Below are 17884 nucleotides of genomic sequence, written 5' to 3'. Positions count from 1 at the left end.
ATGTTGATTCTCCGTCCCTCCCTCCCTTCCTCCCTTCCTTCCTTCCTTCCCTTTCTTCCCTTTCTTCCTCACTTCCTTACTCTTCTCTCTCCTTAATCCCCACCTCCAGCTCAGGCTCACTCCTGAGCCTCACACCTGTTGTCTGCACTTCAATCCCAGATTGAACTAATGAAACTTATCTCCCTAACTGGCTGCTTTGCTGCCTTTCCTGCCTCCCTTAATGACATCAGCAGTCTCCCTGAAACCCAAGTGAGAGACATCATTCCTGTCTTACTCCTGCTGCCATAGCCAAGTTGACCACCAACTCTCTCCCAGTCCCTGAACCCTCTCCAACCCTCCGAGTGCCCTGGCTCTGTGTCTCATCCATTCCTGTGGGCCCTCTACTTCAAGGGTTTGCACATTTCTTTGCTTGTATAGCTCTACTATTAAAAGAAAACTGTTGTGAAACAATGAAAAAGATGAGGTACTTTAAAAACCAGAAATAGACATCCTCATATTTCTCCCTTTTATTCCACGGCTGTGTGCCCCACTTTAGGGACCCTTCCTCTTACCAGTCTGCCCTGATCCTTCACTGAAGGTGTTAAGAATCCCTGTCAGTGGTTCCTTATTGCCCATAGAATAACAGACTAGCTCATGAACAAGGCACAGAAGATAGAAGCCTACCTTTCCTCCTTCCTACCCCTTTAATGTTGGGTTGCTCTCTCCCCCTGACCTCCCAGCTTTAGCCACTGTTCTGTGAATAGGATTTATCTTTGTATTTAACAGTCTATGACAGCTTCATTGGCAAAGTATTCATCTGCAGGTGTAGGGTTCAGGTTCCTATCTGTCTTTTGGATCAAGGGGACCTGCGTTTGAATCCTGGTTTCACTACCTTTTATGTGATCCAAACAAATGAAGTAAACTCTCTAAGCCTCAGGTTCTCCACCTGCATAAAATGGGGATGATCATCATAATGCTTTTTGTGCTTGCTTTTTGTGAGGATTACAGATAGTGTATATTAACTGCATGGCAAGTAGTGGTTGATAAATAAAACACACTTATTGCAGCTATTTTAGGTTCTCAAATCATTTTTTGAGTGAAGTAAAACAACACATGCACACACATGTCTGTGTGTGATTCTCCACTTTTTCCTTTCCCAGGACAGCTAAGCAAGACGTGGATGATGAATACAGCATGCAGTACAGTGCCAGGGGCTCCCAGTCCTACTACACCGTGGCTCATGCCATCTCGGAGAGGGTGGAGAAACAGTCTGCCCTCCTCATTAACGGGACCCTAAAGCATTACCAGGTAATTGGCGTGGTTTGAGTTTCCTTGGCAAGTCGTAACCATTTACCTAATTTTGATTGAAGTATGTCATGCACATGTTGACAAGGGCTTTTGATGACGAGACATTTTAGGCCACATCACTTATAATACTGAGATTCCTTTCATTGTGCCTATAATTCTTCTTTCAGAGTACTCCATGTTACTATCTTTACCAGGGCATGCCATACCCATTTTCTTTTTTATGCTTTTGGGATGTATTTTAAGTGATCTCTACAGAATGGAAAACCCAGCCATATTCTATTAAACTGGAGAACATCCACGCCTCATCTTGAAGTATTTCTTTAAAATTTTTAGGTGTGGCCGTGGTTTTATGCCATGGATTCAACCCACCTAGGAATAGCTGTCTACTACATTTATGCTTTTTCTTAAGACACAATAGGTCAGACATGGTGGCTCACTCCTGTAATCCCATCACTTTGGGAGGCTGAGGTGGGTGGATCACTTGAGGTCGGGAGTTCGAGACCAGCCTAGCCAACATGGTGAAACCCTGCCTCTACTAAAAATACAAAAATTAGCTGGGTGTGGTGGTGCATGCCTGTAATGCCAGCTACTCCGGAGGCTGAGGCAGGAGAATCGCTTGAGCTTGGGAGGTAGAGGTTGCAGTGAGCCAAGATCGTAGCACCACACTCCAGCCTGGGTGACAAAGTGAAACTCCATCTATTAAAAAAAAAAAAAAAAAACAATAAAATTGTGAGCATCTGTGCTTTGATTAAAAATTGGGCCAATGTTTTATTTGACCTGTCTGGATTGAGGCTGATTCCTGTGTTCTACCTTCTACCGCTTAGTGATGTTTTCCAACTTGTGTTCCATGAGGCATTTGTTCTATGAATTGTTCCTTAAAAATTAAAAAAGGAGGCCAGGTGCAGCAGCTCACACCTGTAATCCCAGCACTTTGGGAGGCTGATGCGGGCAGATCACAAGGTCAGGAGATCGAGACCATCCTTGCTAACACAGTGAAACCCTGTCTCTATTAAAAACACAAAAAAATTAACTGGGTGTGGTGGCGGGCACCTGTAGTCCCAGCTACTCGGGAAGCTGAGATGGGAGAATGGCGTGAACCCAGGAGGCGGAGCTTGCAGTGAGCTGAGATAGCGCCACTGCACTCCAGCCTGGGCAACAGAGTGAGACTCTGTATCAAAAAATAAATAAATAAATAAATAAAATAAAGAGGTTTGTGGCCAAGTACTGTAACTAAGATTACCATAGAAATTACTATTTCTAACTTGAATACTTGTGAACGTGAGTTGAGGGCCTTATTATTGATAATAGGCATAACCCTGGCCTGTCCCTCGACAACAACCAGATATGGTCACTCTGGCAGTGACCCCTCTTGTTCATTCACATGCCCGTCAGCACACTTAGGACTCTGTGGAAATCAACATGTAACCATAATACACATCAGCATCCTGCAGTAAAATCACTTCTTTAACATTGTTTAACTTCATATTTCCCAAACTTCTTTGACTATCAAGCCCTATTTTTATATCACCAATTAACATCCTGTAAGACTAGCCTCTTCTAGAATACACTTTAGGAAGTGTACTTGTTGGCGTCGGATCCTCTCCACTCTTAACACTTGGCACTGTGTCTGCTGCCCTTGCATAGGAGTGCAGAATACAATGACTGCCAGTACAGTACTGCCTTGACTTGTGTTAAAGCACTAGCAGTTTTTACCTACCATTGCTTTTGCATCATCAGTGCAGATGTCAACACAGTAAAAATGACAAGAATGCTTTAGTATTGTCATGCAAATCATTTTGACCTTGTGGATCTCCTTCCAAGGTCTTGGGGGCCCCCTGAGAACCCTGGAGCACATTCTGAGGACGACTGTTCTGGCCTTAGTAACGTCATGTTTTCTCCAAAGACCATGTCATAGTCATGAGATCCAAAGCAGGTTTCATCTTGTTTGACCTACCTGACATAGATGTTAACTCATAGCGTGCTCTAATAAACTTTTGTATATCTGTATATGGGAGATCCATCTTTTGAATTATTTGTAAATAGCTTTTAATGCCACATGGGTTTTCTTCTGTCATCCATCACCCTTCTAAGCACTCTTCATCACTCTCTTTTCAAACCTAGCTCCTTCTACTTCCATATGTGAGTTTTATGCCTCTGTGTTGCTGAGCTGCTGTAGATTCCCTGAATATGCCTTGCAGTGTCTCTCTGGGTTTATACCTCATGAAGTGCCTTCTTCCTGGAATCTTGACTAGCCATATCTGCCTGATGAGATCTCACAAACCAGTTCAAGTTGTGGCTCAAAGCCTTCCCTGATCATTTCTCATAAACCAGTTCAAGTTGTGGCTCAAAGCCTTCCTTGATCATTCTCTCCATGAGTAAGCTTTCTGTCTTCTTGCTTCTTGACAGGTTTTTGTGTCATTAATACTTACTTAACCTTGACATGGCTGAGGTCTTTCTGCTACTCCTAGAGAGCCACATAAGCTTGGTTCAGTATCTAATCCTACCCCTGGCCAATTCTGCCAGTTTCTAGCCTGAGAAAATCCAAATTACTTCCCACAATTTTTGTGAATTTCTAGTCTCCTCTGCTGCTAGTTTCTGCTTCTGTTTTGTATTGAATTAGCACAAATGCAAAATTCAGCCCCTTTACCAATTTTCACTAAAAAAAAAAAAGAAAAAAAAATTCATCCTACAGAGTATCCAAAATGTTTCTTGTATTTAGTTGACTTTTCTAAAGCTCTAGTGGTTTCAGGGTCACATTGCAGGCTGACAGCTTCTCCTGTCTACCACTGTTTGTTTTATAATAATTTCCCCTCTTTCCCTCTATCTTTTGCCCATTCTCTTGGAGGTTCTTTCTGTTTCTCTACTTATCTCTTGTTGTTGCTGTAGTTCTGCAGAAACCTTTAGGATGACTTTGGAATCTTGCATGGTACAAAGTATCTCAAGTGGCTTATGGAAGTATTGCTTCAAACCAATGTAGTGTCTCCCTAAGAAAAATTCTTGTCAATACAGTTTTATATGTATACATATACATTGGCACTGTCAACCACTTCTTGGTATATGTGTATACGTGCCTCATTCATTGTTTTCTCTTTTATTTGAGCTTCTGAAGGGAGGCATACATCTTACAGACCTTGGTATCTATCTGCTACAGCTCCTTGCGTGGCCCCTTGCACAGAATAGCCATTTAATAAATATTTTAAATAAACTAATTTCTTGCTTTGTTCTTACATAAAAAATGAACATTTCCCTAAGCATAACATCATTATCAAGCTAAATTGACTTTAGCAAATATATATATAATTGATCCTATCATTTAAATCCGGCATCTGTGGTATGATGGTGGAAGGGAATTGTTGGTTGGGGGATGGAGGTTTAACAATTTTGTATTTTCACCCAACCTTACTTTTGTACTTAACGTGGGGAATCTCTGGTACAGTGTTTTTGTACTTCAGAAATATGTTGAGCATGTTTCTAGTCGTCAGCTTCCAGTGTGCAGCCTTTGGGGAGTACCCACATTATAAAGTTTCCATGTGCTGCCTGGGAACTTTCTCTCTGCCAGGAAGAGAAATGTCCTCCTGTGGTCCCAGCAGAGTGTCCCTGGCTCCCTGGTCACTCCGCCTTCTCACTGAGGGGACCTCACCCGGGGGGTAGCCTTTTTATTACCAAAAAGGCTGTTTTTAATAATCTGTGATCTGTGTGCCAAATCTGCCTTCACATTGGCTTTTTATTCTTGGAGTGGTTGGATTAGATTTTGGTTTGGGCTTTTTTCATTTATAATAATTCTAGAATGTCATATACTGTGAAATACTAAGTGTGGATGAGCGACAAAGCTGCTTTAAAACTCACCTGTCAAGAAGCAAGAAGATAGAAAGCTTACTCATGGAGAGAATGATCAGGCTCATATTTTACATTCTTTTTGCATTGGTGCTTCCCCCATTTTTCCTACTGTGGGAAACCCAACATATAGCACTGAGGAGTTAAGAAGTCACAGCCTCACTTGAGTTGTATTAGTATTAATTACCTGTGCAGATCTTGGATAATTGAAGCAATTACTCTTCATTTCAGCTCCAGGGCCTGGAATGGATGGTTTCCCTGTATAATAACAATTTGAATGGAATCTTAGCCGATGAAATGGGGCTAGGAAAGACCATACAGACCATTGCACTCATCACTTATCTGATGGAGCACAAAAGACTCAATGGTCCCTATCTCATCATTGTTCCCCTTTCGTAAGTAAAGTCATTTATTCCACAGTCATCGTTCTGTATGTTGTAGAGTGCCCAATTAGTAGCTTGTCCTTGTTTTTTACTTAAGACAGAATTGTAGCATGTAGTAACCTAAATCCAGATTACCAAGAGCATGTAATCTGGATTTAGATTTTAATTTCCCACCCCTCCCCATCCTAGCCTGTTTGATTGGCTATTTAAGCATGGGACCGAGTGATTTTATCAGCCATTAGCATTACAAGTCTGCACAGCCTGAACACTGCACAGTGAGTCTTGCTCATCATTATTTCTTAAGTAGCTCACAAAGGGGAAAGTTGTGTGTGTGTGAGATTTCTTTGATTTTTTTCCTTATTCCATTTCCAAAAGATTATATATTCTTAAATCTTCCTTTTAAAAGCAGAATATAAATCAAAATCATAACTAGGAATTTTGCATTAAAATAACCTTAGTATGTGCACTGAGGTTATGTTTCAATGAGTTTGCTGCTTAGTAAGGACAGGCCTTTGCTGTTCGCCATTACGTTCCCAGTGCCTCACCTGCTAGGTGGTTCTTAGAAGGTCCTAAGTGGGCACTACTGAGTGAGGGCACAGTGATTCACAAGCACCCTCCCTGGGAGTTCAGTGTGTCTGCCTGTGGGTGTTAGGTTGTAGCTTTGTTCACCGAGGTCTTGTTATAGATCTCAATGCTGATATGAACTTGGACCTTCAGTAAGAAGAAGGATTCTATTAATATTATTGTGTTTTCTTTGAATTTTTTCTAATGAAGACTATTTGCAGCCCTTTTTGTATGAATTATCTGTATCTATAATATTTATGCATCTTTTGCATTTAATCTATATTTTGCATGTTCTGAATCATATATACAGTGACACTTTCAGGGCTTTAAAAAAAGTCATTCAATATTTCTTCCCCTGTTCCCTCTTGACAGATTTATTTTATGTTTTCATGTGGTTTTGGAATTTCTTTTTCCTGACTCAACTTTTTTCTGAACTTATATGGCTGTTTATGAAGATTCCTAAAATCATTCTGGCAATTGCTCTTTTTTAATATCATATTACAGTTTAGTTTTTTGCTCTCTAAATTTATGTATTCTTCAGTTTTTTTCTTACAAGGTTTTTTTATGAACCACAAACTTGTCATGTTTTGTGACAGTTTATTTTGAACTTATCTCTTATTTCCATACCTTTAAAATAAATATCTTGTTGAGATATGTTATATTCTGAAGCCCCTTTCAAGGTGAGGCCTGAAAATGAATAAGAACATCTTTTTAACCATTGATTTTTATACAAATGTCTTTTTTGTGTGTGTGTTTTTTTTTTGTTCCATAGGACTCTATCTAACTGGACATATGAATTTGACAAATGGGCTCCTTCTGTGGTGAAAATTTCTTACAAGGTTTGGAATGCTGTATTTATATATAAATGTGGAAAAGCAAAAAATAGACCCTATTTTCTTCATTCCATATGCACATCTGTGAACGGTATTTGGTTGTAAAGTTTTGTCATGTACATCATGTACTAAACCGTGAGAGTTAATCATCCCAAGAAGATTACTGTAATAAACCATAATTACTTTCAGATAGTGAAATCCAGAAGAAAATTGTTAATTATCATATTGCAAGGTTTCTGATGAGAGTAATACAAATGACAAATATCACACATTCTGCGTGCTGCTGACTGGCTCGCTGTGGGCTGCTACTGTGTGGACTGTTCCTGCAAAGTCAGGCAATTACCCGGATGCCCGGACTGCCTGCTGTACTTTCTCAACAGAACTGGAGCCTTTCAGCAGAGCGGTGGGTTCTCTACTACCACAAAGTCACTGTCATTTCCATTTCCCTTTGCCTTCCCACTGTCTTTGGTGGGAAAACCTTTCTGAAAAAAAGATCTGAAAAGGGTCAAGATGTGTAATTTAGCCAAAACTTCCTCGTGTATAATAGATCAGTCTATGAGAATGTGTGTCTGTGCATTCTTCAGTCGCATGTCTGGGCATCATTAAGCTATGAATAGTGAGAAATAATGCACATATATGTCCATAGGATCATGCATATATTTTTTTCTTTTCATTCAGGGTACTCCTGCCATGCGTCGCTCCCTTGTCCCCCAGCTACGGAGTGGCAAATTCAATGTCCTCTTGACTACTTATGAGTATATTATAAAAGACAAGCACATTCTTGCAAAGGTATGTTTTTGAAAATTATTTTCTCTCTAATTAGGACCATCGCACTGGAATGTGAAGTATTGCCCAAGTCAGTAGTGTAATTGGATCCTTAGATGGCATATCCTTTTCTTTATTTTTTTAAAATTTTTTCAGAGTTTGATATATTTTGGTCATGGATTTGATTTCATGCATGCTGTGTGTGTGTGTGTGTGTGTGTGTGTGTGTGTGTGTATGTGTGTGTGTTTATGATTGATCCTGGGGCAGCTCTTGTCTATCCCCTCAGAGTTGATGAGTTTACATCTCTTTAAAAATTCGCCTGGTTGCTTCTGCAACTCTTTTCTCTCTAACAGCTTTGAACATTCTTGGGAAAGAAATAATTGTTTTTGCTGCCCTGAGATCCTGTCAGTGTAACTTCATTCTTCTTGTGCCTTTGTTTCTCCAAAGATGAGCCAGACACCTCTCCATATGGTCTCCACCATATGAACATTTATCTAAGCAGTGGCTTTTGTGGTCTTGTTTCAGGTTTTTCCTGGTGAAATAATAGACTATCATTGTTGGAATTACTCAAGGTTGTTTCTGTGACTATTTATTTGAAACTGAGAAAGAGGTGTTTCTGTGACTTACATGTCTCCTAATTTTTATGTCCTAAGTTTTTCCTTAGCCACAAAGTAGAAATTTTTACTCCCATTTATATCATCTTGTCTTCTAATATGTTCATGTAGAAAGATGGAAGTATTCTCTTTCATGGAACAAATAATGAAAACTCTTTTTTTTTCTCTTTAGTAATTTTTTTTACCCCGTGATGTTTTGAAAGCACTATAATCTGAAACTAAGTTATGTCCAAAATTGAATAGAATCTCTATTTCTGGGGTCTATTCTATCTCTGCATTAAACTCTTGCTCTGGGAACTGAGAGTTCCCTTCATGGCATCATAGGAAATAACAAAAAGGAAATGTGTTCCCAGGGGAGGTTTAATAATTGAGATGGCACTGGCAACAATGCTGTGTTCCACCTCCTCACACTCAGAGATGAATTTGGCAGTGTCAAAAATGATGTGTTTTCAATATTGCTATGGGAATGTGTTTGTACATTTGAGATCTTTTTAAAAAAATTCATATTGTGTCTTCTGCATATGTATTTCAAGATTCATTGGAGACGCCTGGTAATGAGATGCATTGCTTTTATTTGTTACTGGAGAAATGGAGCTATAGAAAGGGGTAGTAATTTTGTCCAAATGGAAGACCTAATTAGTAGTAGACCCAATAGCAAAATCAAAGGCTTCTGATTCTTTATTATTTCATAAGCTAAATTAGGCAGGAAAGTAGATTTAGGATATTTATTTAAATATATTTTTTGTCTGCTTGCCTCTTTTCATGCCATTGGTAAGTTTGAGGCAGTTGATTGTACAGCTTTAATTGTCCTTAAACACTTTTCTTAGAGGTGGTGGAGGAAGGAAAAAAAATCGAGGTAGTTTTTTTTTTTTTTTTTCTTACCTGTACATCCCAGCCTGACTGATGATTTTATTCCTTTTCCCCTGGCATGTCTGATGCTTCTAATGAGGAAGGCAAGGACTGTATAGAATACTTTCCTCATCTCCCTTCTCTCTCTAGGAGCTTTGCAGTGGGATCTGGGGACATCTGAGCACCAGATGTTTTTCTTGGCCATTGCTACTGTTTTGTAGAGAATGGATAGGCTTAGTGGAACATTCCTCATTGTTCTCACTTTAAGAAACTGAACAGTGCTCTTAAGAGGACTGAAGGGTAAGGTATGAGAGAGGAAACGTACTGTGTAGACAGGAAGGAGGACTGGGCCATATAAGCATTCTGGACGTTTTACGCAATAGTCATGTTGGGGAAGTATGCTGTATTTAATTCTGCAGTTTTGGCATAAATAGAGGAATGATATTTTTGCACTGCGCTTTCTGCCAGTGAGTATATCCTTTTATTTTAGATAAAACAGGCGTTCTAGATCTGGCAGGTAAGGAATGTGCATGTATTGAGGGAGCTTCATTGTCAGACCTAATTTTTGAAAAGCTGTATGTACAAATTTAATGTGAAATAGTCCAACTTTTAAATGTTAGCAACCAGTCCAAACAAAACAAAACACACTTCCGAGCCATGCCCTAAAGGTAGTAACCAGCCGGGCTAATAGAAAAGAAGGCATGGAGCCAAGCATATCTCAGCTGTAGAAGCTGCTAGGGCCATCTTGGAAAAATCAGTCCTTAACCTCTGCTTCAGGTGGGTACCTAAATTCTGTGCCCATCATGAGCTGAAATAGCATGACCATGAAATCTGGGATAGCTGTCATGATACGTATTAATAGAAGGGGCATTGGATGGGGAGAGGCAGGATCCACACGTAGAAACAACCATGTCATTCTGGACCCAAATTTCCTTCTTTGTAAAAAGTTGATTTGGAATTACGTGGTCTGTAAGGAACATTGTTGCTTTAACATTCTATTATTATAGGATGTCTTGGGCGGCCTATCAGGCATGAGACATTGTTGAAATTCCCTTGTCTCAAAGGTAATCACAACATATCATATACCAAGGATGGGTTCTTTGGTTTTCCACAGCACCACTTGCTTGTTGGAAATAGTTGTATTTTCCCTTGCTTACCACACGTCCTTCCTTCCTCTTGTGTTATAGATTCGGTGGAAATACATGATAGTGGACGAAGGCCACCGAATGAAGAATCACCACTGCAAGCTGACTCAGGTCTTGAACACTCACTATGTGGCCCCCAGAAGGATCCTCTTGACTGGGACCCCACTGCAGAATAAGCTCCCTGAACTCTGGGCCCTCCTCAACTTCCTCCTTCCAACAATTTTTAAGAGCTGCAGCACATTTGAACAATGGTTCAATGCTCCATTTGCCATGACTGGTGAAAGGGTACTGGTCTGACTTTTGTTTTTTCCACTGCATGACAATGACATGAAATGAAAGGCCCTAAAGCTGAGAACATTAGAGCCACAGAACACCCGCAGGGTGGTTTCCACTGTTGTTTATTTTATGAAACCCATCGGTGGGTGGACATGGTCTCGTGGTGGGGTTATTTTCCCCTCCTAGGAAAATGGATCTAGTGGTACATGGGGCATCTAACCCCTTTGTCTTCTGCCAGCATGTTTACCAGGCTACCAGAAAAGGGTCCCAACCGGTGGAATGCTTAACTGCAGTGGGCCACAGGGAGGATGAACATGGAGATACTTTGCTGAAGTAATTTAACCAGACCAAATTAACCAACTAAATACAAGCTTTAAACAAATCTTCCCTTGTTATAAACTTGGAGTTCCCTTTAAAATATTTCCACATAAAGAGTTTGTGTGTAAAACAGAACTAGTTTTCACTAATTTTCTGCAGACCTTTTTTTTTTTCTTTTTAGGTTTTAATGTGAGTTTCAGTTTTGTGTGTACATGGATAGTCTCTCCTGGAGTAGCCATTTATTTTCTAATTTCTTGTTCCTTCCACTGTCTTCTCTTAAGAGCTCATTTATGAAAGGTAGACAACGGGCCATTGCAAGAAAAGAAATGGGCACATGTCATTTTCATAGTGGTTCCTCATTCATAGGAATGAAAAGCCACTAAAAATGCTTTAGTAAAATTTCGGTTTGAATTATTTGGCCCTTTAATTTCGAGGCACATAGGCCCATCCTCAGTAGTTAACTCACTGGCTTGAGTTTCTACAAACTCACCCATTTGTAGAAAGTAGTGTCAATCAACTCTGCCCCCTAGAGGTTAATAGGAGAAGGTGAAAGAGAAAGCCGGGAAATTTATAAGATGGACTAAACGAACTAGATAGGGCTGAGAAAAGGAAAGGAGTGAAGTTAGAGGGACTTAGAGGTCCACCATCATAAACTGGATCAACTCTTGTTCCTCTTCTTTATATGTTCAAGCCCTTGTTCCTTTAGTATGTTTCTGTGTCTGAGACAACCAAGACGAAGGGCCTAACTTAAGGCTGCCACTTTAAATAGGGAACATATTAACTATTGCCCCCTTTCTCCCATTCTATCTCAATCTTCAGTCTGTCTTCATTGACAGTCATATCCCATACAATTTGGGGCTGTTGACACTACTGATAAAAAACTGGTGGCTTCCGGGCTCTTTTCCATAGAACTCAGCGTTAAGACAAAGACACCTATTTAGAAGTCATTTTGTTACCACTTGGTAGGCAGGTGGGAAGATAATTCAGAGGTAGATATGACAGGCTTAAACCTGGCCTTAATGCATGTAAAATGTCAATCATGTATTGAACCACATATATGTAACATAAAGTTTTATTGTATGAAACATCCTTTTCTTTAAAAAATCAAATTCATATAAGCCTCTCTTACAGGTGGACTTAAATGAAGAAGAAACTATATTGATCATCAGGCGTCTACATAAGGTGTTAAGACCATTTTTACTAAGGAGACTGAAGAAAGAAGTTGAATCCCAGCTTCCAGAAAAAGTATGTCGCACAACCAAAAGTTGTGGGGTTTTTTTTTTCCTCCAGCAAATATATTTGAAATACCTGCCTCTGAAATTGTGTTTCTGAAACAGCAGACTCATATTGTAGTTATAAGTATCTTGAAAATATCTTAAATTGCTTTTTTGTTTGATAGGGCTAGAGAGAGCAGGGAAATTACAGCATTTGCAGCCTGTTTTCCAAAAGCGTTTGAGCAGATTTTATAAAATTATCAAATTCATTGAGTCTCATTTACATTTTAATTTTAGATTTTTGTTTTTTTTTTTGAGTTACGGACTTCATTGAGTTCACTGTTGCAGGCACTGTAGAATTGTTCTGCTTATAAGTGAATGGAAGATTTGGCATTGGGGACTTGTATCATCATTGAAGGAGATGGTAAACATTTGCAGGTTTTCTAGAAATTTATTTAACATTTGATGTTTGTGATGTCACCATTCTGACAGTAAGTGAAAAAACAGAGTTCCTGCAAATTACAGACACATCATCTAATTATTCGGGGACATTATTTTTGTTCTGTGCCATAAAAATTAAGTTCCTGTGAACATTTTAAGCCAGTATTTTTCAGACTAACTTTTGGAAACTTAGTCTCCAGTACTTTAGAACACCTTTTGAGCCCTTAGCTCCATGTTTTGGGGTTGGATTTGAGTATTAGTTTAATATGTTTCTGATCATATTTTGGAACCATGCATATTTGAATTCTAAGTTTCATTCTCTTAAAGATAGTTTAGCATTGTATACTATTTGTTGCATGAGGTATTTTGATTTTTTTCTTTAGAAGAGCCAATTCTGAAATGTCTTATTTTTGCATGATTGTGGTTTTTCTGGGTAACGACTCTATTTTTGGAAAGATTGGTTCATCCTGTTCATTTTTAAGTGGGAGTTTTCAAGTTGGTGTACAAAGTTGATCACTTTGTTAAGAGAGAATTTTATTCCCTAATCCTTTATGCATTGACAGTCAGAAAAAAAAATTAAAAATGACTTTTATACCATGCATATCTCAGTGAAAGTCTAAGTATTTAAGTATTTTATTCTGCTGGTGAATGCGTCTTGGATGTAGAATGCTGTTGATATTCCCTTGGACTTCCTGTGGTCTTGGCCTCTGGGTAGCACCCTTTCTGTTCAAGATGGAGTTTAGTTACTGAGTAGATAAATTGGTAAATGGGTATAGTGGCCATGTGGGTGCCTTGAATTACTTCCTAGCATATAGTTACAGTGATTCTGCAAGTGATAGAGATGGAATGTTAAACATTTTAATTTATCCCATAATTTCTTTTTTTTTCTTTAGAAGAGGTATAAAATAAAAGGCAATTAACTGAAGCCCTTCATTTATTCATTCCATAAGACTTCTTAATCTTGTTCATTCACTTCTAAGACTGGCTAATACAGATAGATTTTTAAAAATATATTGCAAGTTGAAAGTATGTTATGTTGTAAGAAAATCCACTAGAGAAAAATTGAAATTTTTGCAGCTTAAGAATTATGAGGTGATTAATTATATCACAAAGGAATTCTTTGCTTTACAAAAATATTTATTTTATGGTTCTTTCTACAAGAGAAGTTCCTGAGTATACTTGAAGGATGATAAAATTTTTAAAAAATGTATTTACCCTCAAATTATCAGCAGTATGTCTCTTGCATAAAGTATACATGTACTTATTAACACCCAGAGTATTATATTTGAGGTACGTAAAATACTCAGTGTGTGGTATTATCTACCTTTAGAGGTATCTGTACCTTTAAAGGCAGCCATGTTATCTTTTCCTTTGGTGGAGTGGAAATCATGGGCTCTGCCTGTCAGAGTAGGCATGGGTTTCACTACATTCTCCATCTCTTACTATGTGAACTTGGGCAAGTCATCTAACCTAAATGGGTCTTAGTGTTCTCATCAGTGAACTGGAAGATAAATGACTCTGCCTTATGGAGTTGTGAGGATTAAACGGATGTAGGGCTCCTAATACCATGCCAGGCACATGGTAGGCACCCAACCAGTGACAGCTGCTTCTACCATATTCCTTATTTTCTACTCATGTTGCTGTCTCTGTTATTAATGGGAGTTCCATTTTCCTATTCTTGAAGCTCTTTCTCTCTGTTCTCTTGTCTTTGCTATCCTTCTGGTAGCCCCCCGACATCTCTCTCCATAAACTTTTCAAGCGCTTTGTGTGTGTATGTGGTTGTTGTTGATATGGCTGGGCTGATGTTCATTTTCTACTTTTTCAGCCTTGTTAGGATTTTTTTTTTTTTTTTTAACCTGGGGAAAGTTGGAAATTTCATTGCCATCTTAGGGGGTAAAGAAGTTTCTACTACCACCACTGCTTACAGCCACAAACAATGTGTATGTCTTACTTAGCCTGAATAGAGAATCCAGAAAGGAACTATGGCAGATGGAGGAAAAGGCTAAATACTTTCACAGCAGTAATTCTCAAATGTTTTTATGAAAAAAGAGCCATATAGGAAAGAGGCTTTTACTTTTATTTTTTAATTTATGTGTAGTAAAATTTGCTTCTTTTGGTGTATAGTTTTATGAGTTTTGACAAAAGAAGAGTTGTGTTAACCATGCCCATAACAAAAATTCAAAACAATGTAATCATCCACCGCTCCAAAAAAAATTCCCTGGTATTCCCTGGTACTACTTCTTTTCAGTCAAACCCTCCCTTGGCTCTTAGCCTCATGCAGCCACTAATCTGTTCTCCATCCCTGTCTATAGCTTTGTCTTTTCCAAAATGTCGTATGATTAGAATAAGACAATATATAACCTTTTGCATCTGTTTTTTTTTCAATTTGTCAAAATGTGTTTCAGATTCATCCATGTTGTTGCATGTATCAATAGTTGGTTCATTTTTATTGTTGAATAATATTCCATTATATGGATGCAGCGCAGTTTGTTTGACATTTGGGTTATTTCTAGTTTTTGACAATTATGAATAGAGCTGCTATAAACTTTCATGTACAGGTTTTTGTGTGAACGCAGGTTTTCATTTCACTTGAGTAAACGCCTTAGGTATATGATTGGTTGATCGAATGGTCAGTGTATACATAGATTTATAAGAAACTTCTGCATTGTTTCTTAGACTGTCTGAAGCACTGGGTAGTCCCACCAGAAATATATGACCATTCCACTTCCTCCACATTCTCATTAGTGCTTGCCATTGTCAGTTTTTCGAGATTTTTAGCCATTCAGTAAGTGCATAGTGGCGTCTTGTAACTTTAATTTGCATTCTCTAATGTCTAATATCGTTGAGCATCTTTTCATGTGCTTTCTCAGGTGAAACTAAAGCAGGTATATAAAGGCCACAGTTTTGTAAATGCAGGTCAACCACATAGGAAAATTAGCTTTAATATTAGTCTAATGAAACACTTAATGAGCAAGGGAATATACCCACCCCCCAACCACCAACACCGCCAAGCTGTTGGCATAAAATCCATTTCTTATGCACGGGAAAGAATGCCAAATAGAAAAGGGATTATATAAGAACAACTTAAGCTAAATAAAAATTGATTTTTCTATTTAGCTCACATTTAAGGTTGTCTGTGCTAACTCTTTTGTTAATTCATATCATCAAGAACCAACTATACTTGCAATTGGCTGGGTATTTCTTTATGTCTAAATATGCTAAAATATGTATATAATATCTGAGGTTAACTAGAGGTTGACCTACCTAAAGTCAATCCTGATTCTGATATAATTTGTGAAAAACACCAACAAAGCTTTGCTTACATTGGCAATTTGGGTATTCATTATATCAAATTTTGGAATGCTTAGCATAATTAATCATTACTTTATTCCTCTCTCATGCCATAGAGTTTAGAACCTGAGACTTTCATAAATTGAATCATATTGTTTAAAAATCTCAGTTCACAAAGCGGTGATATATCGCATGTAGTTTAGGTTTATTATTTCAATAAAACATCCTTTAGGAAGGGGAATTATAAATGAAGAATAGTATTCAGGCAGAAGCTATGAACAAAGTTCAAATACTTCTACAGGGGTATGTAAGAAGAAATGCTGAGCCAGTATAGTGACCTGATTTGCCTACTTTTAGGGACCAGTTAGGCCATTTACTAATATAAGAATGCTTAGGAGATAATTACCAGATACATGAGGTCAGCACCTCAGTTTTACATATGATTTAAACAAAAATAGCTCCAGTGGCTCTCACAAACCTAACTTACTGGGAGAATCACCCCCGTGAAGAAGTCACAAGTTTCATTTGCTATAGCACCAGTATATTTTGAGGAGCTTTCACAGGCATGCTCTAAACAGATGCCATCACATTTTTTGGGGGATGAACTCAGACTCAACCGAGTTGGAGTTGGCACGATTATTATAAAAACTTCTCTCATCACTGTGATTCAGTGTGGTGGCTTTATAATTGTTCAGTCCATCCCTTTTCTTGATACAAACCTGTTGATGGCCTGCTCTGTACATTATACTGCACTCAGGCCAGGTGGGAGGTACAATATACCAGAAATGGGAGGCATGATGTGAGAAGTCAACAGACTTGGTGGTGGAGATGAGGGCTACTCACACTGAATAATAGTGTGGCAATGTAAGGCAGCATCATCCCACCAATCAGAATGAATGATCCAGGCATTCAGGTGGTTTAGGACGGGGTACCCAGTATGTACACATGGGTGTGTGTGTTGGGGAATGCTTATTAGTAATCCATTGGGTGGAGAAAGATGTTAGAACAATCATATATATTGATCTTTCTCTTAAAAAATCTTTACTGATATTTAACATGCAGATTGACACTGGTACCTATGTGGTAGGTACGTATGTGTGTCTGAAAGCCAGTCATGTGTTGGGAGTACACTGTGTAGGTTATCCCAGGGGAAGCGTGAAAGTGGGTTTCCACCACTGGGAGCATCTGATAGTCCATTCATCCTTGCTGCCTGGTTCATTTACTTTCTGCCAATGGTGAGGCATTATGGGTTTCCCTGTGCCCAGATAAGGAGATTTAGTATGATCTGATTTTAACTAAACTAACACCCCTGGTCCCCAGAAGGGCTTAAAAGGATTCTGCAAAGGAGTGCAGGTTGAAATCACATAAGCATAGATGAACAACGGGAAAAGGGCCATCCTGTCTCTTTTCCCATTCCTAGTGTTGGTTTTCAACAGCCACATCATGGTACATGGGCTGGAGTTGACCAAAAATATTAGATACCATCAAATTGGCAGCTTTAAATAGGGATATAAATCAACTTCCTTTAACATTGACCCATGCCCTGAAAGTAACTCATATCTTGAGACATTAATATTAGTGCATGCATATAGTAATTCATAAATAAATATGTAGATATATATTGGGAAAATGGGCTTTAGCATGTCTTCTTGTTTTTCTTCTCCATTATCAAAAAAGCTTACTGACAAACTTCTTTGAGAGAAATGAAAGGGAAATTGGCTTTGGCTGATAGTGTGATTGGGAAAGATCTTAAAAAGGGCCCTCAAGGTAGAGTAGAGTTAGAAAGGAGCCTTAAGACTAAGTAAGGACATCCCAGGCCTGGAGAAAAGTACAAAAGCAAACCAAGTGGCATGGAGTTGTTTGAGAAGGCTCTGGGAGCAAACATAAAATATAGTTGTGAAGCTTATGTGATTTTTGATCATGTGTATTAAATCCCCTAATTGTGTCAGGAAAGAGACTCTGCCTTCCAAGAGCCAGCCATCAGGTCCTCGAGAGCTGCTTGCCTCTCTGCTGACTTGACCTCTTTGAGGATGCTTGGCATCCCTGTCTCCATGGTATCACCATGCATGC

General features: G+C 38.8%; 1 protein-coding gene across 8 annotated transcripts in view; it reads left to right on the top strand.

The window, feature by feature from the left end:
* SMARCA2 (SWI/SNF related, matrix associated, actin dependent regulator of chromatin, subfamily a, member 2) overlaps positions 1 to 17884 on the top strand; it is a 215994-nt gene that overhangs the window by 99048 nt on the left and 99062 nt on the right. For all 8 annotated transcript variants that reach the window (XM_054502676.2, XM_054502680.2, XM_054502673.2 and 5 more), the window contains 6 exons: positions 1140 to 1287; positions 5353 to 5516; positions 6841 to 6907; positions 7580 to 7690; positions 10317 to 10559; positions 12000 to 12113. In XM_054502676.2, the coding sequence (XP_054358651.1) occupies positions 1140 to 1287; positions 5353 to 5516; positions 6841 to 6907; positions 7580 to 7690; positions 10317 to 10559; positions 12000 to 12113 (847 nt within the window). The remainder of the gene's footprint in view (positions 1 to 1139; positions 1288 to 5352; positions 5517 to 6840; positions 6908 to 7579; positions 7691 to 10316; positions 10560 to 11999; positions 12114 to 17884) is intronic.

This window comes from Pongo pygmaeus, chromosome 13 (assembly GCF_028885625.2).
Source record: "Pongo pygmaeus isolate AG05252 chromosome 13, NHGRI_mPonPyg2-v2.0_pri, whole genome shotgun sequence".
Lineage (NCBI taxonomy): Eukaryota > Metazoa > Chordata > Mammalia > Primates > Hominidae > Pongo > Pongo pygmaeus.
The sequence above is the reverse complement of the archived record's forward strand: the minus strand, read 5'-3'. Positions and strand labels throughout refer to the sequence as shown.